This window comes from Dendropsophus ebraccatus, chromosome 5 (genome assembly GCF_027789765.1).
Source record: "Dendropsophus ebraccatus isolate aDenEbr1 chromosome 5, aDenEbr1.pat, whole genome shotgun sequence".
Classification (NCBI taxonomy): domain Eukaryota; kingdom Metazoa; phylum Chordata; class Amphibia; order Anura; family Hylidae; genus Dendropsophus; species Dendropsophus ebraccatus.
In genome coordinates, this window is record NC_091458.1 from 149,010,824 (window position 1) to 149,036,668 (window position 25,845).

The window sequence follows — 25,845 nt, forward strand, 5'->3', positions numbered from 1 at the left end:
ACAGCGATCGATTAGTAAGTGACAGGGGACAACACACGCCGCGATCGTGGCGTTTAAGGGGTTAATGACACGCTGCAGTGCGATCGCTGCAGCCAGTCATTAACAGTGAGGGCCGGGCTGCTCACTGCCCCCACCTCCCCACCGCTCCGGAGCGCGCTTTATAGCACAGGACGTACCAATACGCGCAGGGTCGTCTGGGGACGGTATGTCCTAGGTCACCTGGGGTTAAGAAAAAAAAAAAAAGACCTAGAATATAAATACATCCTTTTTTCCTGATTCGGTTTATTCAGCTAAAAATAACCTTTATTAAAACCAAGATTTGTTAGTTGAAAAAAAATATAGTAATATTTTGAGTAGATGTCCAGTCTTTGGCACTGCTCAACTACGGAATAGGCGCCGAAATTCAAGCGGAGTTTGCACCTTGGACTCCGCTTGAAATTCCGCCTGTCCCATTGATTCAATAGGGATTTCTCATGTGCAAACACAAAAATATTCTTTGGGAGGATGGCAAGAAAAATCCTATTGAATCAATGGGACAGGGAGAATTTCGGCACCTATTTGGTAGTGTGAAGGTACCACAAGTCACCGTCTAGCTGGGTCTACATGGCAGCACTGCACTCACTGTAACTGGGGTAGGGGGCCCCTGGGGGATGGGGGCCCTGGGCAACTGCCCTCTTTGCCCCCCCCTAATGCCGGCCCTGGGCAGCAGGCATCACCCCAGCCATAGATTTGGTAGGGCAGCAAGGGGAGGGGGGTCTGGGCCAGCTCTCCATCCTTATGGGTTCAGTTGCTGTGAATCCATCAACAAGTGATCCCTCTAGACCAGGGATGGGGAACCTTCAGCCCTCCAGCTGTTGCCAAACTACAATTCCCATCATGCCTGGACAGCCAAAGCGAAGCTTTGGCTGTCCAGGCATGATGGGAATTGTAGTTTGGCAACAGCTGGAGGGCCGAAGGTTCCCCATGCCTGCCTATACACTGAGCACCGGGTCTATGAGGCTTCTATCCTCAATCACTGCTCCTCACTATGCAGCATAAGAGCCATAGACTACAGTGTGGATAAGGACCAACAGAGAACAACGGGAATCCTAACAAAGAACGCGAGAAGCACGAGCCCTGCACGGTCCCAGCTTACTGATCCCGACCAGCGGGTCACACACAGCAGAGCAGCGGGACGCTCGTTACCTCAGGCCCGAACTTTGTGCGCTCAGAGGAGGCGGGGCCCGAGCAGCATAAACACAAGCACATGCGGACACCCCACCGCCATTTTCTTTCATTCTATCCCAAGTTACTTGCCTTGTGGAGAAGAGAACGGAAGACCACAGTCCCGGTCACCGGTGTCACCACAAGAACGGCAAGAATTGACTTCCCACCTTACCCCAGGTAACTACCACACAGGTACTTCCGCCAGGAGCGGGAGAGGCGCCTGCTGTTGCGTGATGACGTCAGCGAGCGTAATGCCGTACCCAACCAGGAGAGAGAACGCCTCCCTCTCTGGCGCTGGTTGGTACTGCAGGTTTCCTGCGCTCTGCTTATGTAGTTGGCGGGAAAGTAAAGGTGAGGGGTGTGAGGTGAGGTAATACTAGGCTCCAGCTGGCCGTCTGTTTACACATAGTGTTATAGTGATTCCTTCTAGGGCTATGTTCACATTAATCATTAATTCCGGCTGTAGATAGCGTTAAACAACAGCCCTTGTGTGGACAGTGTGTGAACGTAGCCTCAGGCTATTGCTGCGTTTACACGTAACGATTATCGCGCGAATTTGTGCGATAACGATCGAATTCGAACGATAATCGTACGTGTAAACGCAGCGAACGATCAAACGATCGTTCATTTTGATCTTACAACATGTTCTCAAATCGTCATTCGCAAAGAATTCACAGATCGTTCCGTGTAAACAGTCGTTCGCCGATTTAACCAATGTGTGATACAGGCTTAAGCGATCGCAAAACGATTTTTACGTACGATGTATTGTTCCGTCTAAACGCTGATCGTTATGGAAAAAAAACTGTTGCTCAGACATCGTTAATCGTACGATCGGGCCAATTATCGTTTCGTGAAAACGCAGCATATGTTTCCGCACTATGTTTGGTCACTATTTCTGCAACCAAAACCAGGAGTGGATTGGAAACAGGCTATGTTCACACACTGTTGAAATTTAGTTATTTCAAAACAACGGCCATTATTTGCAGTTAAATGACCGCCATCCGTTAAATTTGTGTGTGAACATAGCCTTCTGTGTTTTCAATCCAATCCTGGTGCAAAATACTGACCAAGCATACTGTGCTGGAATGGATGTTATCGGTCGGTGCAGTCGCATGGGCTGAGGCTGCATTCACACGTTCCGTGTTCCGTCCGGAACGCGGACGTGGAATGCCTGTAACGGACTCTCCACCCGCCCGAGCAGCATCTGTGATAAAGATGCTGGGAGCGGCAGAACTGTACAGATATTCGCCGCGCTGTAATGACAAAGCCTTGCGGCTGATTCATTACAGCTCGGCGCTAGGGATGGTCCGAACCGAGTTCGTACGAACCCGAACCATCCGCAATGATTACCGCTGTCTGCCCGCTCCGTGCAGCGGGCGGATCCAGTGGGAGGAATGCCTGGAAAACTGGGATATAGCCATAGGCTGTATCCCAGTTTTCCAGTCGGTCCTCCCACTGTATCCGCCCGCTGCACGGAGCGGGCAGACAGCGGTAATCCGATGCCGAGCGTTCGGGTTCAGCCGAACCTGAACCTCGGCGGGTTCGGACCATCCCTACTCGGCGCATATCTGTACAGTTCCCCCGCTCCCAGCATCTTATCACAGATGCTGCCCAGGCGGGGTGAGAAGTCTGTTACAGGCATTCCACGTCCGTGTTCCACATGGAACAGGGAATGTGTGAATGCAGCCTTAGGCTACGTTCACGTAGCAAAACTAGCGGAATTCCGACGCGGAATGCCGTTAGCCTCCCTCTCACAATGGGAGTCTATGGGAGGCACGCGCTGCTGTTCTCACAGCGTCTATCCACGCTGAAGAATGAATGAGTTCATTCTTCAGCGCAGGAAGAGCAGCAGCAGACTCCCATTATGAGAGGGAGGCAAGCGGAATTCGGCTAGTTTTGCTACGTGTGAACGTAGCCTAAGGGTGGACTTTCCTAAGGGTTCTTTTACACACAGATATGTGGCCAAAGCCAGGAACAGACTATAAACAGGGAACAGGTCATAAAGGAAAGACTGAGATTTCTCCTCTTTTCACATTCCTGACTTTGGCTTAAAATATCTGTCAGATAAATCTTTCAGTGTAAACGCACCCATAGGGTATGTCCACAAGCTGTAAAAACAACAGCCGTTCCCCGTGAACAGTTATTTAAAGGAGAAGTACAGCATTTTCTACAAGCCTGCAGGGGGGGGAAGAAATTGATTTAAAGCGACTCTGTACCCACAATCTAACCCCCACCAAACCACTTGTACCTTCGGATAGCTGCTTTTAACCCCTAGACGACCCTGGACGTAGGGTTACGTCATGGAAGTCTGTCCCCAGACGACCCATGACGTAACCTTACGTCATGGGTGTTATTCCCGCTATGAAGCGCGCTCCGGAGCGGAGCGCGCTTCATAGGAGGTGGGGGCCGGCTGCAGTGAGCAGCCGGGACCTCCCCGGTAATGACACGCTGCAGCGATCGCGCTGCCGCGTGCCATTAACCCCTTAAACGCCGCGATCGCGGCGCGACCGCAGCGTTTAAGTGTAAGTGACAGGGGGAGTCCCCTGTCACTTACCGATCGGGACCCCCGCAGTGTGACTGCGGGGGTCCCGATCGTTGAAACGGACTGCCGGAGGTCTCTCACCTGCCTCCGTGCGGTCCGATCGGCCATCTGCTACACTGAGCCTGCACAGGCAGGCTCAATGAGCAGAGCGCCGATAACACTGATCAATGCTATGCCTATGGCATAGCATTCATCAGTGTAGAAATCAAAGTAGTGTATGTAGAAGTCCCCCAAAGGGACTTCAAAAGTGTAAAAAAAAAAAAGTTCAAAACACTATTACACTACCCCAAAACCCCTCCCCCAATAAAAGTCTAAATCACCCCCCTTTCCCATTATATAAATAAAACATATAAAAATGAATAAATAGATAAACATATAATATACCATAGCGTGCGTAATTGTCCGATCTATTAAAATATAACAAGCGTCATTGCGACCGGTAAACGGCGTACACGAAAAGAGGGAAAAAAGTGCGCAGATTACCGATTTTATGTTACATTATATATTAAAAAAAATCAATAAAAAGTGATCAAAACGTCCGATCTTCACAAATATGGTATTAATAAAAACTAGAGATCATGGCGGAAAAAATGACACCCCATACAGCCCCATAGGTGAAAAAATAAAACCGTTATAAGCGTCACAATAGGCCCATTTTATTAATATTTAATTGCCAAAAAAAAGGATTTCATAAAAAAATATATATATAACATTAGAGAATCTGTGTAACCTGCATATGGTTGTGTTCGGACTGACCTATAGAATAATAGTGTCATGTCGCTGTTACCATATAGTGCATTACGTAGACACAGGAACCCCCCAAACGTTACCATATTGCATTCTTTCTTACGATTTCACCTATTTATATCTTCATAAATAATATTATTGGAATTCCATCATACATGTTATGGTAAAATGAATGACGCCATTACACAGTACAACTATTCCTGTAACAAACAAGCACTTACATGGCTTGTAGATAGAAAACTGAGAGTGCTGGAGCTCTTAGAAGGGGAGGAGGGAAAAACGAAAGCACTAAGATCAAAATTTGCGCGGTCCACTGGGTCATTTTGGGCCTGGTCCTCAAAGGGTTAATCCAAGATCTGTCCTGGGGTCTATTCGGCAGGTGATGCAGTTATTGTCCTAAATAACAACTTTTAAACTTGCAGCCCTGTGCCCTATGGGAGTATCTGTGCCCTAACTTTGCACCACCCCTCCGTCCCTCCTCCTTACCCTCTTCATCATTGGGAATGCCACTGAAACATTTACTCCTGCCTGAACATTGCACAGGTAATTAACAATCCAGCTCATGTTCAGTATTCACACAGCTGAGGAATAGGAGACAATCTGCCTGGAGCATTCCTAAAGATGAGGAGAGTGGGGAGGAGGGACAGCGAGGTTGTGCCAGCCTAATGCATACACAATCTAGGCCACGCCCGTTGGGCACGGGGCTGCAAGTTTAAAAGTTGTTTTTTAGGACAATGACTGCATCACCTGCCAAATGGACCGCAGGACAGATCGATTAAAAGCAGCTATCCGAAGGTACAAGTAGTTTTAGGGGGTCAGATTGTGAGTACAGAGTCGCTTTAAATTAACAACTTACCTCCCCCCATGCCTGCAGTGAAAGGCCACTGGACCCTGTCAGAAGTAATTTTCCCCCAAGTTGTAATGATGATGCCACGACTCGGGGAAAAATGCCCGTCTAAGCTGATGGGCTTGCTGCTCAGCGTCCCACCCCAGTCACTGACTGGCTGAGCGGCCAGTCAATCAGCCAGGTCGTGACGTGAAGATCCCGGAGCCGGGCGGGCACGGGGAGAGGTAAGTTGTTATGTGAAATCAATTTCCCCCCTCCCCCTGCAGGCTGCCAGACTTCTCCTTTAACATTAGCTACGACCGGAATTAATGATCATGATCCTTTAAGTGAATGTACCATCATGGTTTTCGAACCACTGCCTGGTTCCCGCGCACCTGCATGAAGCACTAAGGACAGGCCTGTCGGCCCTTAATGTGGTGAACTCCCCTCTATGACGCGTCTTCTTTGATTCTAGAACCCAAAGCGATGTTCCTAATGGTACATTTGCTTTAATTCTAGACATAGGTAGTTTTGTTTATACAGCTTGTGAACATAGCCTTCAGGGCAGCGGTGGGCAATTAATTTTACTATGGTGCCACGTGAGAAATTAAAATAGTTTTCGAGGGCCAGACAGGTACGTTGGGACGGCAGTGAGGTGGGGGGGGCAGGTAATGCAGACTCACAAGTGACGTCATCTTTGATCTGAGGTGTCACTTTCCTTTTTCCTCTCCATCTGGCCCAGACGGCCGGTATGATTTCTTCCAGCTACAATTGATCTCTTCAGAACCTGCCAGACAAACATCTTAGGCTCTGCACTTTTCCTTCAACTTCCTTCCCTTTTTCCTACCTATAGGGTCGTATACTGTAGTAATTCTGCTGTTTGGTGTCATGCGCAGTAAAGTGAGTACGTATGTTGGTTGCCCCCCATATGTGAATCCCAAATGTAGCAATAATATCCCCTTCTATGACACCCCCACATAGTAATAATGTCCCCTGCTTTGCCCCCTATATGGTAATAATGCCTTCTGCTGTGCCCTCCATATAGTAATAATGTCTCCTGCTATGCACCCCTGCCTGTCATCCTGCCGAGCACGCTGACAGGCAAAGAGAGGGGACTACACACTGATGGGGAACCGCCCAGATGACTACCTCCCCACCTCTGCCTGTCGCGTGCCCTGGTAATAAAACCTCTTTTTCTTTGGTGTACAGCATTGCTGCAGCTGCTACCGGTACGTGCCACGGGCTGCTCAGGAGCTGTATACAATGCTCCAGGGAACCACATCAGCCCAAATGCAATCACAGGTGCAAAACTCTCTTTCTCTACTCTTCTCTCTTCCTATCATACGACCCTATATAGGTTAGGGATTCTAGGGGCGGAGTTTAGTTCCAGTCAGGAGAGAGAAGACCTGTTTCCCTTGAGAGAGACTGAGACAACCAGTATGCACTGCTAAGCTCTTAGAGGTTGGGTAACCGTGAACTAGGACAACCCTTGTCCACGCCGAGGATCTTCTAAGTCAGGACAGTCCCCACCCCCCCTTAGAGGAGAAGAAGAGGGACTGATCCCCAGTAAGACAGAGTTTCTAAGTGCCAAATTATCTTACTGATAACTTTTGTCCTCTTGGGGGAATCTTCAGTGGGAGCTCTACCTAGAAACAGAGACCTAGGAATCTATGCAAAGTCCATATATGTATGTGAGTACTAGGATTTCTTTTTTCAAGTAGCTACACTACAATCCTGGAAGGGTACTGTACTAATTAGACAAGGGCCTCTACTCTACCCTGTCTACACTCAGTCTTAAAGCGTAACTGTCATTTCAGGGTCATTTGTCTGAAAACAATAAATATCTATAGTACAAGCGATTTTAAGAAACTCTGTTATAGGTTTTATTTACCAAAAGAGTTTCCTTCTGTACTGAAAAAGCAGTTCTCCTAGGTCCTCCCTTACATCAGAAGAAGCAGGATTTCTGTGTCCATTATGCTCTATTGAGAGGGGAGGGCTGAGAGGAGTGAGTGGGCACAGAGGAGAAAAAAAGGAAAAATTGGCAGCATGCTCTGTTCACACTGCAGGTTGCACGCTGCTTGTGGCTTAAGTACAGACATAAAAAAAACAAAAGGTGCAACAGCAACCCACAGGTGCAAGGGCTTATCGTATATACTTCTCCCAGCGTACACACGGTAAACACCTCCTCTGTAGATATTAAAAAGTGAGGATCTTAGCAATCTATTTGATCAAACAGAGTGTACCATGTCGCCATGTTAAGGCGTCCTCGAGACATGGTCCCTACTCTAGTATTTTCACACTAGCAATTGCCTCTCCTGGGCTGAATAAGCCTACAACTGGGCAGATAGGAACCAAATGATCTCTTTTTATAGCACCCTTGAGACATGGGTGAAGTGCAGGCCAACAGGAGGTAGCCACCCCCCCCCCACACATTCAACAGAAAAAAAGGAAAAATTGGCAGTGGCAGTGGCAATTGGTGTGTGTTATTTACTGAATAAATGTTAAACGCTGCACTACCCCTTTAAGTCGCTTATACTACTGATTTCTGCAAAAAATATGTCAGTTACACTTTAACCTTCTCCGCTACACAGCACTAAAAAATCGAGCTTCCGGGCTGCATAAACGATCCCTGTATTCTTTGTACAGCCATGAGAACTGACAACACAGATATGTATATCAAGATCAGAAGCAGTGTATACTTACCTTCCGTGCTGCTTGTGATCCAGCATCCCACTCTACCGGCTCTCCTGTCCTGTATCTTCATGCCCTGCTTCCTCCTGCTGTCAATTATTCTGGAGGGGAGGGGGCTGAAGATACAGCACTGTAGCCTTGCAGCGCTGGAGTCCTAGGTTCAAATCCGACCAAGGGCAACATCTGCAAAGAGTTTGTATGTTCTTTCCGTGTTTGCGTGGGTTTCCTCTCACACCCAAAAACACACAGATAGGTGAAGTGCTGTGGAATCTGTGTGCGCTACATAAATAAATTATGCATTGCTGCTTGTGATCTATTAAACTGATCTTATGCTAGGTCCAGATGCTAATATACCTCCGCTGATCAGCAGTTCTGCACAATCACAGCACCAAGATGTACACAACACACAGAACTGGAGACCTTGGCTAAGGAGATTGTGTAGCAGTGCCTCTGGGTTACTGCAGCACAGCTCCCAGTGAGTAGTAATATTCTTCCTTCTCCAGAGACCTTTATAAACATTGCAGAACCTATAGTAGGTGCCAGCCAATAGATGGCATTCATTCTGTTACCAATTAGGGGCTTCCACATCTTTTATAAGGAATACCTTGTAATTGTTTATTATGTGCATTCTAACCTAAGGGAAGACAGCAGTTCTCTTTTCAGTTTGTGTCGACCATGGTGTTTGTTTGTGGTAGATATATCTCTAGCTTTGCACCTCATTAAAGTGAATCTGTCGGCCCATGTGCATGCTATGATAGTACTACTTTTCTTCCACTGTGTTCAAAAAATGAGGTCCTTCATTTTTAGTTCAAAATAACTTAATAGTAAATACGGTGAAAGAGAACGGTGAGAATACGGTGAAAAAGAAAAAATGTGTGTGAACAACTAAAAATCAACTTTCTTTGTCTGTAAAAGACGTCCACGAATAATTGTCATGGTTAGGCTATGTTCACACTACGTAAAACTACAGCCGTAGTTCTCGCTGCAAAACTACGGCCGTAGTTTTGCGGTTTGTAACATAGCCTTATGTTCAATGGGATCCCAGCCGGAGCGTACAAACATCGTATACGCTCTGGCCGGGATCCCATGCGGTGCTGGAAAAAACTGACAGATCAGTTTTCTGCGGCCGGAATTAAGTGAATTTCGGCCGCAGAAAGACCTGTCAGTGCACACAGTGAAGCAAGCGGCTCCGGCCGCTTGCTTCACTGTGGGCCATGGGAAGCTCTGGTGCGGGCGCGCGCTGATGTGCCCGCATCAGAGCTCCGCGGCCAGAAAGATCACTCGGCCGGAAAGATCGACCCGGGGTCACGGAACGGCCGGATGTTCACAGCGTGTGAACATAGCCTTACAGAGCGAATCAGCTTTGTTTCGCTTCATATGAAGCAAAACTGATCTGCGTATGAATCAAGTTTCCAGGTAGTCCTTGGGCTGTATCCAACCTCTTCGCGGAGCGACCAGCCTGCAGGATTCAACTGCCGATCAATTTTGCTTTGTGTGATCTCCAGTCATGATCATTATTTTGATGTCCGCGTAAAATGCACTGTGTGCATTGGGCGGCCGTGAATCCATTGACATCAATGCATTCTATTGAGGTCAGTTAAAATTTTTTAATGATGGATGTCATTTACAAAAGATAAAGAGGACACCTTTCTTCTTTTTATTACTTAGTATGAACATAGCCTTAAAGAGAAACCATTCCAGCATATTCGCAAATATTCGCAAATCGGCACTTTCCGACGAGTACGCTGGGGGGCGGGGAGGGGGTGTGAAGGGGGCGGAACGGATAAGCCGAAAACCTACTCCAGTCCTCAGCTGGCGTAGGTTTTCGGCGGTGCGCACCAGAGCACACAGGATTTATGTAGAGGCAGTCGGCCTCTACATAAATCCCCGTAGCGCTGGAGATGCGGGGACATTTTTAAGTCCGGCGTAAAAAACGCCGGATTTAATAAATGTCCCCCTATGAGTTTAAATGTAATGAGTATTTGGCAAAATACTGAGTAGGACTTAAGTTTTTGTATGTGTTTTCACTGTAAGGGTATGTTCACACATACCGCATTAGTTTCGCAGTGAAATCTGCTGCAATACCGATTACTTTTAAAGCAGGGGTCTCAAACTCAATTTACTCGGGGGCTGCTGGAGGTAGAGTCTGGGTGAGGCTGGGCTGCATCACTTTTTCCACAAGAAAAGCGCTTACAAAAACATTCCAATGTCATCAAATGTTTTTATCTTTTCATCTGTTAAAACCACATATAGTTGCTGACAGTTCCTTAACATTTAACTTTCTGAACATGAATGGAACACACACACACACACACACACACTGCCTGACCCCCACCCCACACACACACTGCCTGACCCCCACCCCACACACACACTGCCTGACCCCCACCCGACACACACTGCCTGACCCCCACCCCCACACACACTGCCTGACCCCCACCCCACACACACTGCCTGACCCCCACCCGACACACACTGCCTGACCCCCACCCCCCACACACACTGCCTGACCCCCACCCCCCACACACACTGCCTGACCCCCACCCCACACACACTGCCTGACCCCCACCCCACACACACACACTGCCTGACCCCCACCCCACACACACACACACTGCCTGACCCCCCCCCCCCCCACACACACACACACTGCCTGACCCCCACCCCACACACACACACTGCCTGACCCCCACCACCCACACTGCCTGACCCCCCCCCACACACACACACACTGCCTGACCCCCACCCCACACACACTGCCTGACCCCCACCCCCCACACACTGCCTGACCCCCACCCCCCACACACACTGCCTGACCCCCACCCCCCACACACACTGCCTGACCCCCACCCCACACACACTGCCTGACCCCCACCCCACACACACACACTGCCTGACCCCCACCCCACACACACACACACTGCCTGACCCCCCCCCCCCCACACACACACACACACTGCCTGACCCCCACCCCACACACACACACTGCCTGACCCCCACCACACACACTGCCTGACCCCCCCCCCACACACACACACACTGCCTGACCCCCACCACACACACACTGCCTGACCCCCACACACACACTGCCTGACCCCCACCACACACACACATCTTTTGCATTAAAGGGGTACTCCAGGCTGGGGGCCCCCATCCCGGAGTACCCCTCCAAGGAACCAGCAGGCCAAGTGTCTATTCCCCTCCCCCCTGTGGCCTCCCCCATGTCTCCTCTCCGGCCTCCTCCTTCTCCCCACCGCCTCCTTCTTCTCCCCACCGGCATCCCCCTTCTCCCCACCGGCATCCCCCTTCTCCCCTTCGGCATCCTACCTCTCCCCACCGGCCTCCTCCTTCTCCCCACCGGCCTCCACATCCCGGGCGCCGCGGCCTCCTCACCTCAGGTAGCAGCGTCAGCCTCACACACCGCCCACCTGACGTAGCACCCGGACGTCCTTGTCCAATCAAATCAGCGCAAGGAGGGAGCATGGAGCCGCTTCGGCCCAACGCTCCCTCCCTGCGCTGATTTGATTGGACAAGGACATCCGGGCGCTACGACGGGTGGACGGTGTGTGAGGCAGAGGGGCAGCCGTGGCGACCTGCGAGCCTAATGCGTCCATCAAAAGAGCCGTGTCTGGCTCGCAAGATGCCAGGGAAAAAAAGATTCGGGGCGGCAGGCATTTAATCCGGGGCTGGGCCGCACTTACAGTAAAATTACCATTGAGGTGGGGGCCTCAAACTAGTGTCCCGAGGGCCGCAGTTGGCCCGCGGGCCACAAGTTTGAGACCCCTGTTTTAAAGGCCTTATTCCACGGGCCGACACTGAGGAGCAAGCAAGCACTGTCAGCGCTCGTTTGCTCCTCGTTCCCCGCTCGCTGCCACCGCAATTGCATGCAGCGGCAGCGAGCTGGTGAGTACGGGAGGGGCAGTGGGGAGCTGCGGGTGATCGCTCCTATTCCACAGAGTGATGGCAGAAGATCGCTGCTATCACAGTCGTTTGTTTTTCAGCATGGTTGAAAGACAAACGACTGCAACGATCAGCCGACATGAACAATGTCGGCTGATCGTTGCCTTCTATTCCACGGGTCGATTATCGGCCGATAATCATTCCATGGAATAGGGCCTTAACTCTGTAAGGACAAAGCCAATTTCCATTTTTGCACTTTTGTTTTTTCCTACTTATTTTAAAAAAATGGGAAAAATGGGATTTAAATTATTATGGGATGTCATTTTTTATTAATGAAAACTTTTTTTTTTACTGCAACTTTTAGTTCAACTTCAATTATAACTACACTGATCTCTCATAGAGATTATTGCAGTACATCGTAATCGTAAAGCCATTGTAAGCAGAAGCAGGAATTGCCCCTCCGTGATCGCACCACGCGCGGGGGGGGGGGGGTCGATCCTGCCACAAGACACCATGGGAGGCATGTTTATAGCCACCTAAGTGCCACTTTCAGTTTTAACAGCAGCATTTAAATGGCTTATTAGCCAGGTACAGCAATTGCCATGTTGGCTGATAGCAGCTAGGAGCTGCGTGGTCTCTGAACCCATCTAGCGGCGCCATGATGTACCAGGTCCTGTGAGTTTCGCTGTGGAATCCGCTGCAATGTGAATGTAAACCTAAAGGCCCTTTTACCAAGGCCGATTATTGCTAACGAGCTGTCATAGGAACGCTCAGTAATGCTGCGTTTACACGAAGCGACAATTCGGCCAATCGATCGTTTAACGATTTTGAAGCAATGATTTGCTTTTTATAACGATCAGCGTTTAGACGAATAAATCGTTAGAAAAATCGTTATTTGTGATCGTTTTTAAGATCGCTTAAGCCCATAGGGTGAATCTTTGAAAGACGAAGCGATCTGTGAATTTTTAGCGAACAACGAACGACGATTTGAGAACATGTTATAAGATTAAAATGAACGATTTATCGCTCATCGCTTGATCGTTTGCTGTGTTTACACGGAACGATTATCGCTCAAATGCGATCGTTATTGTGAAAATTCAAACGATAATTGTTCCGTGTATACGCAGCATTACTTGATAATCGACCTGTGTAAAAGGGTCAGCGATCAGCCAATGAACGAGCACACACTCACATCTGAATAATCTTTGAAGCACGTGAAATAATTATTATGAGATGTATCGTTCATGCAGCCTGGCCGCTTCATTAGTCGTGCCATGTAAAGGCACTGCAAGCGAATGCTAAGACCACTGATCGCCGCTTGTATGTGGCCATACTTGGCTGCATATTAGCACATGTAAAATAAAATCTCAATACAATGTTAATTTTTAAATGAAAATAAAACAATGTGTGAACAGATAAAAAAGAAAAATGGCCGTATTTTTAAAAAGCAGGTCGTAAATACTGAGCAGGCATTATCTGGAGGGTCTTAATCAGGTACAGCCATTATTCTATACAGTGTGTGCCCTGCTCGCCAATTTTCCACTGACTTCATTAGAGCACGTTATATTAAAAATACAAACACATTTTAACTTAAAAAATCAAAGCAGTATTTTTCTTTTATTTCAAGGTGTGTGAAATACTATAAGCATTCATACTAAACATTTGAAGAAATAACATAATTATAAGAAATATATACAGAACTGTTTCACCATTGCCTCCACATGAATTTTGCAGGTATAAAGGCTTTTAATGCTGCAGTTTATTATCCATCTGAAAGTAGTCTTAAACATAAGACTTTTTAGAGTTCCTTGGTTGTAGCTGAGAAAGGTACTTTCCATAGGATTAATCTGTTTTTGTAGATTTATGAAAAACAAGGAAAGAAACAGGTCCCAACTTTGAATGATACAATGTCCTCATTTGGTCATTTCTAAATGTAGGGCTTGATAAATAGAACAAAACGTTATAAAAAGACCAACGTCATGACCTCCTTCCGGTATCCATAGGTGCTATACTGATTTTCTGGACCTCTTCCATCACTTGGGGCTTATCTCCTCCTGAAGACACAGAAAAATATTGTGTAGGGAAATATATGTATGAAAGAGTTAAAAATAACTATACTTAGCCATTTAATTAAAAAATGTAGTTGTCATTGAAATTAGAATAAGCTTGGAAATGTTATGACCTATATATTATCAATTTGACAGTCAAAAAGCCTTAGCAAACACAAAGATTCATACATTTTGCTTCAGCTTCATTGATTTTTTTTTTTTCAAATGAACTGGTGTTAGAAATTTATATAAATTTATAATTTACTTCTATTTAAAAAATCTTGCAGTACTTATCAGCTGCTTTATGTCGTGCAGGAACTGTCCAGGTTTTCTATAAGGATTACTACTGCTTAGGACAGTTCCTGTCAAAGACAGAGGTAGCAGCAGAGAGCACTGTGTCAGACTGGGAGAAATACATCCCTTACTGTTGGACATACAGCAGCTGATAAGTACTGGAAGACTGGAGATTATTACATAGAAGTAAATTACACATCTATATAACGTTCTGACACAAGTTGATTAAAAGAAACATTTTGCCAGAGTTCCCCTTTAATAACAATATTCTTCATATATTTACCCACTTGTTTGACCACTAAAAACCTAAGATACAGATATAGTTTTTAGGTAAGTCAAAAGTCTGTACCAGACGTACGTGAACTCTTTTTAAACCTTAGACATAATCAAAATACTAGAGGTCAGATGCAGCTGTGTGCTTGTCTTGGAGAGGAAGTGTACCGTCTATGTTTGTTTCAGTGGTATTTCTGGAAAACTTACGACTTCTTTTCATGCTTTGAATGCGTTCAGACAGGTGCTTTCTGAATTTCTTGGTGAGAAAGCAGTAGATGATGGGGTCAAGCATGCAGTTGGTGCTCATGAGGCACAAAGTGATTTGATGAGCGTCATTCAAGGTTTGCCTAAATCTACAGTCTCTCTCATGCCACAGTCTCAAAACTGTCAGGGTCCAGGGTCCATGAACAATGTGATGCGGGACAAAGCATATAACAAAAACACCTAGAACTGTGCCGACCATATACAAAGCACGGCGCTTCATTTCTGCGCTCTTTCTGGGTTGCACAGGTTGCATGACTAAAGTCTTAAAAATCACTAAATTGCACACTAAAATAAAGAGGAATACAAAAAAGAAGGCAGCTATTAAGAAAAAGTTAATGGCGGCCACGGGATCTCTGTTTTCAATATTGTATCCTTCAAAACATTGAGTGTAGTTGTGACCTTCGGCGGTCTGCATCTGGTTGGTACCAGGAAAAATAAGAAAGTACAAAGAGCTACAAAATACAAGTGTCCATACACACGTCGAGATACATATTGCTTTACATCTGGCAGTGGACTGGGCAGTCTCTACAGGTCGTGTAACAGCCTGACATCTGTTATAACTGATGACACCAAGAAAGGCAACAGAGCAGTAAGTGTTAATAAAAAAAAAACATCCTGCCACGTTGCACAGAAAGTCCGGCATGATCCAGTCCCCTCTATAGTTGTAGTATACAATCCAAAGAGGCAGCGTCACCAAAAAAAGGAGGTCAGCGACTGTTAGATTTATCATGAATATTTTAATTTCACTCAGTCGCTTAGATGGATAAACTTTGGCAAAAACCCATAGCACGTAGCTGTTGGCGATGAATCCGATGACAAAAATGATGCTGTATGATACTGTAAAGAGAGAGTATCTGAATTCTGAATCCACGTCGCATGGATCATCGCTGCTGTTGTTCTCTTGTAGAGACATACTTAGTACATTTAAATTTCAAGACTCCTTCAAGGGGACTTCTGTCTCTGTACCTTAAAGAGAAAAGTATATCATAAGTAATGGATAGGGTGTATCCGTTGGATCTGATTGTTAAAGGAGAACAATAAAACAGATACGTTTTTAGTGTTTTCTGTCGAAACAAATAGGAGAAGCTACTAATCTCTCCGATGTCACCATAGAATATTTCTCAACATTGTTTGTACAGTGTTAACAGAAATTTTATTTTAAGCACACAGACGTTGGTCATGGCGATATTGTAAAGAATTATACTAAATCATGTACTCAATCTCTCTAAGTATGCAGAAAATTGTCCGGTACAATAGAACTCTCTCTCCACCATACACTCTCTGAACGACACTGACACAGCCGCAACCTTCTACAATTCCACAATAACCTCAGCCCTCGACTCTGTTGCCCCTCTCACGAAAAAGAAAACACGAAGCACGAACAGACAGCCCTGGCACACCGACCTAACCAAACAACTAAGGCGAGTGTCCAGAGCTGCTGAACGTCGCTGGAAGAAGACTGACTCTGAGGAACACTTCCAAACATACAGGCGAGCACTCCTTGAGTTCAAATCTGCCCTCACCTCTGCTAAACAGGATTACTTTTCTTCCCCCATATCTTCCTTATCTCATAACCCTAGGCAACTGTTTAACACCTTCAACTCTCTTCTCCGCCCCCCACTGCCACCCCCCACATCCCTCATCTCTGCTGAGGACTTCGCCACATTCTTCAAGCAGAAAATCGATGACATCAGAGGAAGCTTCAACTCACAGTCCCCTCAGCCCCCCCTAATGCCTGTCTACTGCCCGTCCCCACTAACTCACCTCTCCACCATCACAGAAGAACATCTCTCCAAACTACTCTCCACATCGCACCTCACCACCTGCGCACTTGACCCTATTCCATCCCACCTTATCCCCAACCTCTCCTCAGCACTTGTCCCAGCACTTACCCATCTCTTCAATCTATCACTAACTTCTGGCATCTTCCCATCTCTATATAAACATGCAACCATCACACCCATCCTCAAAAAGCCATCCCTTGAACCTACCTCCTTATCCAGCTACCGCCCCATCTCGCTTCTCCCCTTTGCCTCAAAACTCCTGGAACAACATGTCTACCATGAACTTTCCTCACATTTTTCATCCAACTCGCTTTTTGACTCCCTGCAATCCGGTTTCCGCTCCCACCACTTCACAGAAACTGCCCTCACCAAAGTGGCTAATGACCTGCTGACTGCCAAAACCTCGCGCCACTACTCTGTGCTCCTTCTCCTTGACCTATCTTCTGCCTTCGACACAGTTGACCATTTTCTCCTCTTACAAATCCTCTCATCCCTTGGTGTCACTAGCCTAGCTCTCTCCTGGATCTCCTCTTAACTCTCCAACCGCACTTTTAGTGTCTCCCACTCCCACACCACCTCCTCTCCTCGTCCCCTTACTGTTGGTGTTCCCCAAGGCTCTGTACTCGGGCCTCTTCTCTTCTCCATCTACACCTCTGGCCTGAGACATATCATAGAATCCCATGGCTTCAGGTACCATCTTTATGCCGATGACACTCAGATCTACCTCTCTGGTCCGGATGTCACCTCTTTGCTATCCAGGATTCCAGAGTGTCTATCGGCCATATCCTCCTTCCGCTTTCTAAAACTCAACATGGACAAAACAGAACTTATCATCTTTCCCCCATCTCGCTCCACCCCGCCTTCTAATCTGTCAATCACTATCAATGGCTGTACTCTGTCCCCTGTCCCCCAAGTCCGCTGCCTTGGCGTCACCTTTGACTCTGCCCTGTCCTTTAAACGACATATTCAGGCCCTGACCACCTCCTGCCGCCTTCACCTCAAAAACATTTCCAGAATCCGCTCTTTCCTCACCCCTGACTCCACCAAACTGCTGGTCCATGCTCTCATTATCTCCCGCTTGGACTACTGTAACATCCTCCTCTCTGGCCTTCCAGCTAACTCCCTTGATCCCCTCCAGTCTATCCTTAACTCTGCTGCCCGACTAATCCACCTTTCCCCTCGCTTTGCCTCAGCCTCTCCCCTCTGCCAATCCCTCCACTGGCTCCCCATTGCCCAACGTATTGACTTTAAATTGTTGACCATGACATACAAGGCAATCCACAACCTGTCCCCTCCGTATATCTCTGACCTGATATCCCGCTACCGTCCCTCACGCAACCTTCGATCCTCCAGTGACCTCCGTCTCCGCTCCCCCCTTGTTCGTACCTCGCACAACCGCCTCCAAGACTTTGCCCGAGCCTCCCCCATACTCTGGAACTCGCTACCCGGACACATCCGTCTCTCATCCACCATCAAGTCCTTCAAAAGTAACCTGAAAACCCATCTCTTCAAACAAGGCTACAACCTACAATAACTCTGCATCACACTTGAATGGCTGCACTTTACCTCCTGTTTCTCTCCCTATACCCCATAGATTGTGAGCCCTCGCGGGCAGGGTCCTTTTCCCCCATGTACCAGTCTGTCTTTTGCCTTCATGTAATGTTTTCTGATCTTGTATTGTTCCTGCCTGTTGCCTATCTATTGTATAGCGCTCTGGAACTAAGGGCGCTTTATAAATAAATAATAATAATAATAAATAACTGTCATTCTGATGAAATTAACTGTGTCTAGTAATGATGGCTGATAAACAAGGCAAATAGCTGGTGATGATATTGTGTACAAGTTATTGGCAGCACTAGAAATTATGGTTCCCTAGTGGCCCCAGGTATGTCATACCATTATATGGTCGATCCATATAAAATCCATATCAATATGCTGTATAATTAATAGAAATTTTACTTTTCAGTTTTGTTTAAAGGGAACCTGTCTCCTTGGGCAGCCAGACCTGGAACCCACCCCACCCCTGGAAAGAGCACGGCAAACATACCCGCTCCTGCGTTTCCCACTCCCAATGTTGGTCCCGCCACAAAGATCTGCCCGCAGCTCATCTGCGTGCTCAAGCTGGGTTCACACACTGTATACTTCAGGCAGTATTTGGTCCTCAAGTCAGGTCCTCATAGCAACCAAAACCAGGAGTGGATTGAAAACACAGAAAGGCTCTGTTCACACAATGTTGAAATTGAGTGGATGGCCGTCATATAACGGTAAATAACTGCCATTATTTCAATATAACAGCCGTTGTTTTAAAATAACAGCAAAAATTTGCCATTAAATGACGGCCATCCACTCAATTTCAATATTGTGTGAACATAGCCTTTCTGTGTTTTCAATCCACTCCTGGTTTTGGTTGCTATACAGCCTCACAAATACAGCCTCAAATATACATAGTGTGAACCCATCAAAGCGCAAATGAGCGGAGATGAGTCCAATGGCCATAGGAAATCACTGCTCCAGGGATTTCCTATGGCCATCGGACTCCTCTCCACTCATTTGCATATTGAGCGTGCAGTTGACCTGTGGCCAGATCTCTGCGGTGGGAACACAGGAACGGGTATGTATGCGCGGCCCTCTCCAGGGGTGGGGTTGGTTTGGTAGGACTGCCTTTAATACAGTCCATCTTAATTGAAAGTAACTCATGGGTGAACACTACTGTGCAGCAAGATGGTCCTGTATGCTTAAATTGACAAAGAGGGGGAAATGTACGAAACTTGGGCCGGTGGCGTACGCCACGGAAAGGGTGTAGATTCTTTGTGGCGTACACCAGCTGCCCACACCAGCCTCTTCCCGCACTCAATTTACTAGCAGGAGTAAATAATGGCAGATAGCTACACCTACTCAGATGCAGATCCCGTCAGATTTACCTAAAAGGTGTGCGCCTCTGGCTAGGGAAAGGGGGAGGGGCTTTAGCTAAGACTGGCGTACAAGTATGCCATTCTTGATAAATGCTCCCCAGAGTTTTCAGTACTAAATGGCTTAATATTTCATAATTGTTATAACATTTAAATATGTTTCATAGAACAACTTAAAGTGACGCTGTCACCGCCTTTTTGCATTATGACTTCTCTACACAAGTGTAAAGGGTAAATTTTGCAGTTTTCGTACCTTATTTTTTATCATACGTCATGGTGCTTGTTCCAGTAAAAAGTAATTGTTTATCACCTGCGGATTGTGCCACCTGGGCGGGGCTTCTCGACTGACGCGCCACTTAGCCCCACCCACAACTGTGCAGTAGACCCTACCCCTCTGACATCTTAGCCATCTAGGCCCGCCCCCTCAATGGCCATTGGAACGGGGCAGCCTAAAGGTCTAGGCCGGCCCATACCAATGGCAGCAAGGGGGTGGGGCCTATGTGCCGATTATGCAAAAAGACGCTGGTTGACCTCAGGGAGATCAACCAAAACACCGCAGAGACACCATCACGTGTCTCAACGTCAGTGTATTCTAGAACATTGCCCCCTGGGAAATCAAATATGCAAAAAAACACTGCAGAAACACCATCACGTGTCTCGACGTCAGTGAACTAGCCGATTATGTGATGTGATCAGGGCTTAGTAGTACTGCGGCCGTGAAGCCCCGCCCAGGTAACACAATTCACAGATGATAAAAGATCACTTTTTACTGGAACAAGCACCATGACCTATGACATAAAATTAAGTATGAAAACTGCAAAATTTAAGGGTTCTTTTTTGTCACTTTGGAATAATGGCCTAAGGCTGGGATATGCCATCAATATCTGTTTGGTTGGGTACTGGCACACTCGTCAATCAGCTGTTTGCCAGACGCTCTGGGCTGAATGAATAGACAGAAGCATATGAATTGACTGAATCAGGTTACTTAACCCCTAATAACCCAGCACAGCCGCTACACAATAAACAAAGCTTTCAGCTTCCGACTCTCCACCAATCAGATAGCGATTGCTTATTTAGAGAATTGGCCATCATTTACAAGAACCCCTTAAAACGTTTCCCACCATTGTTGTCTTGTGATTGTTCAAAGCTAAATCACGTTGATCATGATGTGGTTATAAAAAGGGTTGTGCAATATTGTTGTTTTTTTTTGTTTCTTTCATGAAGGTAACTAACAAGACAAGAATCTAGTTTTTTTCCATGATTGTACAAAACACTGTAGGCATTTGCTAAATAAGCTATTCATACTTAATGAAAATGAGATGTCAATATTGTAAAATAGCTTGGGGTGCCCCGATTACACATCCTGTCCCCGAGGGTGCCCTTACACATTCTTTTTGTTTGGCGTTTTTCATTTAAAAAAAAAATACCAAGCAGTGCGTGGCGTTTCCCATGCATTTGAGTTGTTTTCTAGCGTTTTTATGTGTGAATTATCTTTTTTGTGGTTGAGGTGTTTTTGCATGCTGAACTTTTTTTTTCCCTCTGTCATCATATGACCTAGTTGCTGGACCACAAAAGGTGCCAATCGACATACGCATTGGTGTTTTTTAAACAAATGGAACGATCCCATTGAGGTCTATGGGAGTAAAAATGCCATTGTTTGCAGAAAAAATTTGAAACCCTCATCATGCTGCATTTTGAAAAATGGCAGAAAAGAGAGAACAAACAAAAAAAACGCCATGTGTGTAAGACATAGAGAAAAGTGGAGACAAGCTCCAAATGCCTATATTAACCTTGGGGGTTTTTAAAACTTAACTTTTATTGATTTTACTATGTACAAAAATAGTGCTCAATTATACATTACACCAGTGAAAAAGTGTTTTAAAATATGTGTGAGTCGACTCATAATTTTCCAGATATTGGGCTATATTGGGATTCACAATTGTGCAATCCCTGGGGTTATACTGCAGGAGCCCGTAGTCAGGTCTGGTTTTACCATAGAGGTACTCTGGCCACAAGTACTAGACAGGTATTGCCAAATTTTCAGAACACACTAGATCAGTGATAAAGCTCAAGACACACTGTCCAGAAAGGTAACAGACACTGCTCGCTAGCTAGCGATCTACGGCTAACAGCTACAAAGTCTTAAGGACTCTATCTAGATGCGATTTGGTATACACATCATAACTCCCCCATACTAGCTAGAGTCGCTCTACACATAACTAAAATACTTTCTTTCTGCCATTAGATAGGGTCTTTAGACCAGTGAGCCAGGACTTAAGGAAGCAGACAGGAGCGTGCCAGAGGAACAGTAGCAGGTAAGCATGTTGTCTCTATTATAGAAGTACAGTAGTTAAAGAAAGCTGCCACTACATTTTAACACAGGTATCCGCTATAATAATGCAGTGCGAAATCCGCTCCAAACTCATTACATGTGAACGCACCCTTAAGAAAAATATTTAAATAAATCTTAAGTTACTCCAATCACTGGTGCAGCAATGGAAATTGTTAGGATATTTACTAGCAACATTTACAACTATTAGACCATGTCTATTGTATTTTTGTATGTTTTCTATAATATGAAAAAATTATGAAAATCTATACAATCAATGCAAAAGCAAAGTAGAACAGTGGACCTATTCAAATATAGGGGGAATTCTCTGTGTAAAAAATCTGTGAGAAAAAGATAAATTCAAGTACCACAACTGTACATAAAATTAGTCTATTTCTTTAAAATGAGCTCTAGGAAGCCACTGTTAATACCAGTTAAAGTATTACCTTATCCTTGACTGACTGCAGTTTACTGAAGTTGTTTTGTCCTGTAAGCCTTTGTTTCTACTGTACTGATTTGAGTGATGTCTGTTGTCCTTTTTCTGGTCATTCCGCTGCCATTTATCCTCAAACTACTACTTTGAAAATGTTGAATTGAATGTATTAGGAAATGACATTGAACAGGAAGCCTGCAATGTTGAGTTAAAAAAAAAAAAACAGAAGTGGAGCATTTCATAAATCGGGGGTTTTCACAAGAGTGAAAGAGAGCAAAGCAATCTCACCATGAACAGGTTCTGCAAATATTTGCCCGGAGGGGTTATAGAGTTAAAAGTCATGTTTATAAAAAAAAAAAAAGGAATTGGATGACCGTAAGGGAAGCTGGGACCTGGATGGAATACAGGGACAGACAGTGTAAGCCCAAGTGCTAGACCCCCCCCCTCCCAAGACTGTTACTGCCTACTTGCTAGCCCAACCCTAGGCGGTTGGTGACAACTGGGTGAAGGTCCCTACACTGGGTAAGTGAAACACAGACTGAGACCAGACAGACAAACACAATAAAGAATAGACAGACAGATACAGCTCAAACTAGAGTCAAGAACAGTGTAAAAACAGAGGTAAAAAGGAAAGGCAAAGACGTCAGAATACCAAGTAAATACCAATCCAATACCAAACGCCATCTCAAGGTACTATTACAAGCAATGTACAAGAGAACAAGTGGACTTCTTATGAGATGCAAGAGTTCTGGTCCAGGGTGTGATTGGACCAGCCCTCTGACATCCAGTCCACACAGAACAGACTGACAGGGAAGGGAGATAAGTGGAGAAGGCAACTGTCCATCACTAAACCATCTGCAGCCTGGCTAGGGTTAACAGAAGAAACCAGAGGTGTGGTGGAACCTATCAATCTCCACTTTTGTAAGCTCTATTCAACTTGCTTAGGTTGGTCAATGCTAAATTATTACATAATTAATTGCATCTATGGTCTACTACCACTCTGGCCGCAATGGAAATTGATTATTGACAGGCACCACTTCTGTCACGGACACAGGTAAATGGAACTTTTGTTGCCAGGAGTTTAGACATCAATGGCTGTGTGCTGAGTTATTTTGAAGAAACACCAAATTTACACTGTTACGTAAGCTGTACACAGACTACTTTACATTGTATCAAATTGTTGTATCTTTACTGTTGTTTCATGAAAAGATAAAATAAAATATTTACAAAAATATGAGGGGTGTACTGACTTTTGTGAGATACTGTACGTCATCCCAATAAAATCTTGTTGCATTAAACTGAGTTTTTTCATTAGGGTGCGTGTCATGGATATTTATGGAGGCTCCTAGACATTGGGGAATCATGTGGGCAGTCCGTGGGGGAACTAGGGTGAATTGAATATTCCCTCAGTGCTGTTTTCAAACTCAAGAAATGTAAAATTACAGTAAGCATTTTTTTTACTATAATGTAGATGTAAAGAAAATAAATAAATATATATATATATATATATATATATATATATATATATATATATATATATATACTATCTATCTACACCACTGCTTTTACAACCGAATGGGGGGTGTCAATTGCCAAGACAATGAGTTGCCAATAATGGGAAGGTAAGATCATAAATAAATGTATTTGCAAAAATATTTACCTTGACAAGACATTTAAGTTTAACTTTGTTAGTTGAGGTGGGACTACCCCTTTAAATGTAATATTTGGAGTCTTATTTATGCCAACTATGTGATCCTGGGATCCTTAGCAGAAACTAAGCAATTCTTTGGAAGGTTTAAGTAAAAACTTCTAGAAACTTTTCAAGAAATTAGAAACAGTCAATATGAAACCAGAAATGAGTGGACTAAAAAATCATCTGCCTTCACTTTGGACGTTTGTTTTAAATAAAGACGATGGCAGCCCCTCTAGTCATTGCTGTAAAATAATTATAGGAATTTTTTCTATAAATATGCCCAGACTGCCTAATAAAGGTGGAAAAACTCCTGTCCTTATGTCCCCACTGCTCTGCTGCCCCTGTTACCTCTCTTGGCTGTGCAGTACTTTCTGGTACAAATTAGTTGGCCACACCAATGTACCACCTCTGTAAAAAATTCAAGAAATGAATAAAGCCAGAAGTGAGTGGGGTAAGTTATCTGCTTCCACTTTGGAGTTTTGGAGCTCCAGGGTTCTGTTTGAAGGTAAAATAAATAAATAAGGTGCTTGGAAAGAGTAGACGTCGTAGTAGTGCTTTGTATAGGTAGCGAGAAGAGGAGAGGAGTTTCCTAGAGGAGCCCTACGCCCAATGTAGCACTTGTACTCTGCCGAAACTAGAGTGGATATTTGTAGTGAAGTGATACTTGTACTCTGCCCACTAGTATTGTAGAACCCATCCCAGATAGGTAGCACGAGCCTCAGTTGTTGGTTATCTGGGTGTAGCTAGGTGTCCGAGATTTCCAAGTTACCTGCACGGCCCAGTAGGATACGTAGACCTTTATATACCGGTAGCTTTTTCCTGCTGGGATCAGCTTCTCTCTCTTCAGGAGTCTGTCCTGCACTTACTCCTTCACACATGTGACCTCATGGACCTCCAACCACTAACTCCTCCCACACGGAACTAACTCCTCCTATAGGGTGTGTGCATGTAAGAGAGGACAAACAGGATAGGGCAGAAAGGAAGAGCACCTACTAGTGGTCAGAAAATAAACACATGACATAGAAACTTAACCTGATAACCTTCCATCAGCTGTGCAATAGTAGTAATACATAAAAGAAATACTGACACCCAGTGGGGAAACTACATACTTCACCACTTGTTTAACCTGAGTGAGAATTTTAGGACAGGTGCATAGGAGAAACACTAGTAGTGGGAGACCACAATAACAGCATGAGCTCAGCAGACATATACAGCTGGGGTCCTGTCACAACTGCCAGGATCAGAGATCACTCCGGTCCAGACCATGTAACCCCTTCATGTCTCTGATCTGTCTTTTAACATCAGTGAATGTGAAAGGGAGTATGGAGTAGTTCAGGAGCTCCTTTCTGCTGCTAACGATCAGTGTTAATGCTGATGTAAGTCATTTAACCATTTAAATGTCAGTGTCATTAGTTTTCGGGAAGCCAATCCATTCCCACAGCAGATCAAGGCCTTCTAAAGGCTTCCATGGCTGCCATGATTACTCTGCTTCTACAGTTTGCCATTGACAGGCTGTACTAATGAATCAGAGAAATACATTTAATGCATTTCAATAGCAATCCATTGAACTGAATGAGCAATCGAATGATTACCTTTAGAAGCCCCTTGGGGAAACCTATAAAAACCAGTGCCCTCCTGCAATATTACGGGTGTCCCCTGCTGTCTGCAGCGTCTCCACTTCCAAGGCAAACTCATCTTGGGAGTGACAGCCCGCTCAGCCAATCACTGATTAGGACAGGACAGTGCCGCAGCTAGTGATTGGATGAGGGGGTTGCCACTCCTGAGACAATTTAATTTCGGTTACGGAGGCACTACAGTTAGGGCCGTATTACACAGGACAATTATTGTTCGAAAAATCCTTAGATTGTTCGGATTTAAACGATAATCATTTAAATCAGGCCTATTT

General features: G+C 45.5%; 1 protein-coding gene and 1 long non-coding RNA gene across 4 annotated transcripts; one reads left to right on the top strand and one right to left on the bottom strand.

Moving 5' to 3' along the window:
- Positions 1 to 1,171: 1,171 nt before the first annotated feature.
- On the top strand, positions 1,172 to 23,364 carry LOC138793199 (uncharacterized). Its single transcript, XR_011363229.1, has 3 exons — positions 1,172 to 1,383; positions 21,730 to 21,799; positions 23,301 to 23,364. It is a non-coding gene; the product is annotated as an uncharacterized lncRNA (long non-coding RNA).
- Positions 13,550 to 22,411, bottom strand: PTAFR (platelet activating factor receptor). 3 transcript variants are annotated; one of them, XM_069971596.1, is made up of 3 exons: positions 22,260 to 22,411; positions 14,735 to 15,757; positions 13,550 to 13,966 (listed from the first exon to the last, which is right to left on the bottom strand). In XM_069971596.1, the coding sequence occupies exons 2-3, from the start codon at positions 15,702 to 15,704 to the stop codon at positions 13,890 to 13,892; spliced, it is 1,047 nt and encodes a 348-aa protein (XP_069827697.1). In that variant the 5' UTR covers positions 15,705 to 15,757; positions 22,260 to 22,411; the 3' UTR covers positions 13,550 to 13,889. The 3 variants fall into 3 exon arrangements, with proteins under 3 accessions (XP_069827697.1, XP_069827696.1, XP_069827694.1); XM_069971595.1 differs by having other exon boundaries at positions 13,875 to 13,966; positions 14,613 to 15,757; XM_069971593.1 differs by having other exon boundaries at positions 13,881 to 15,757.
- Positions 23,365 to 25,845: the final 2,481 nt, after the last annotated feature.

Excerpts from the sequence above, each read along its gene's own strand:
- PTAFR (XM_069971595.1), bottom strand. The coding sequence starts at position 15,704 with ATGTCTCTACAAGAGAACAACAGCAGCGATGATCCATGCGACGTGGAT.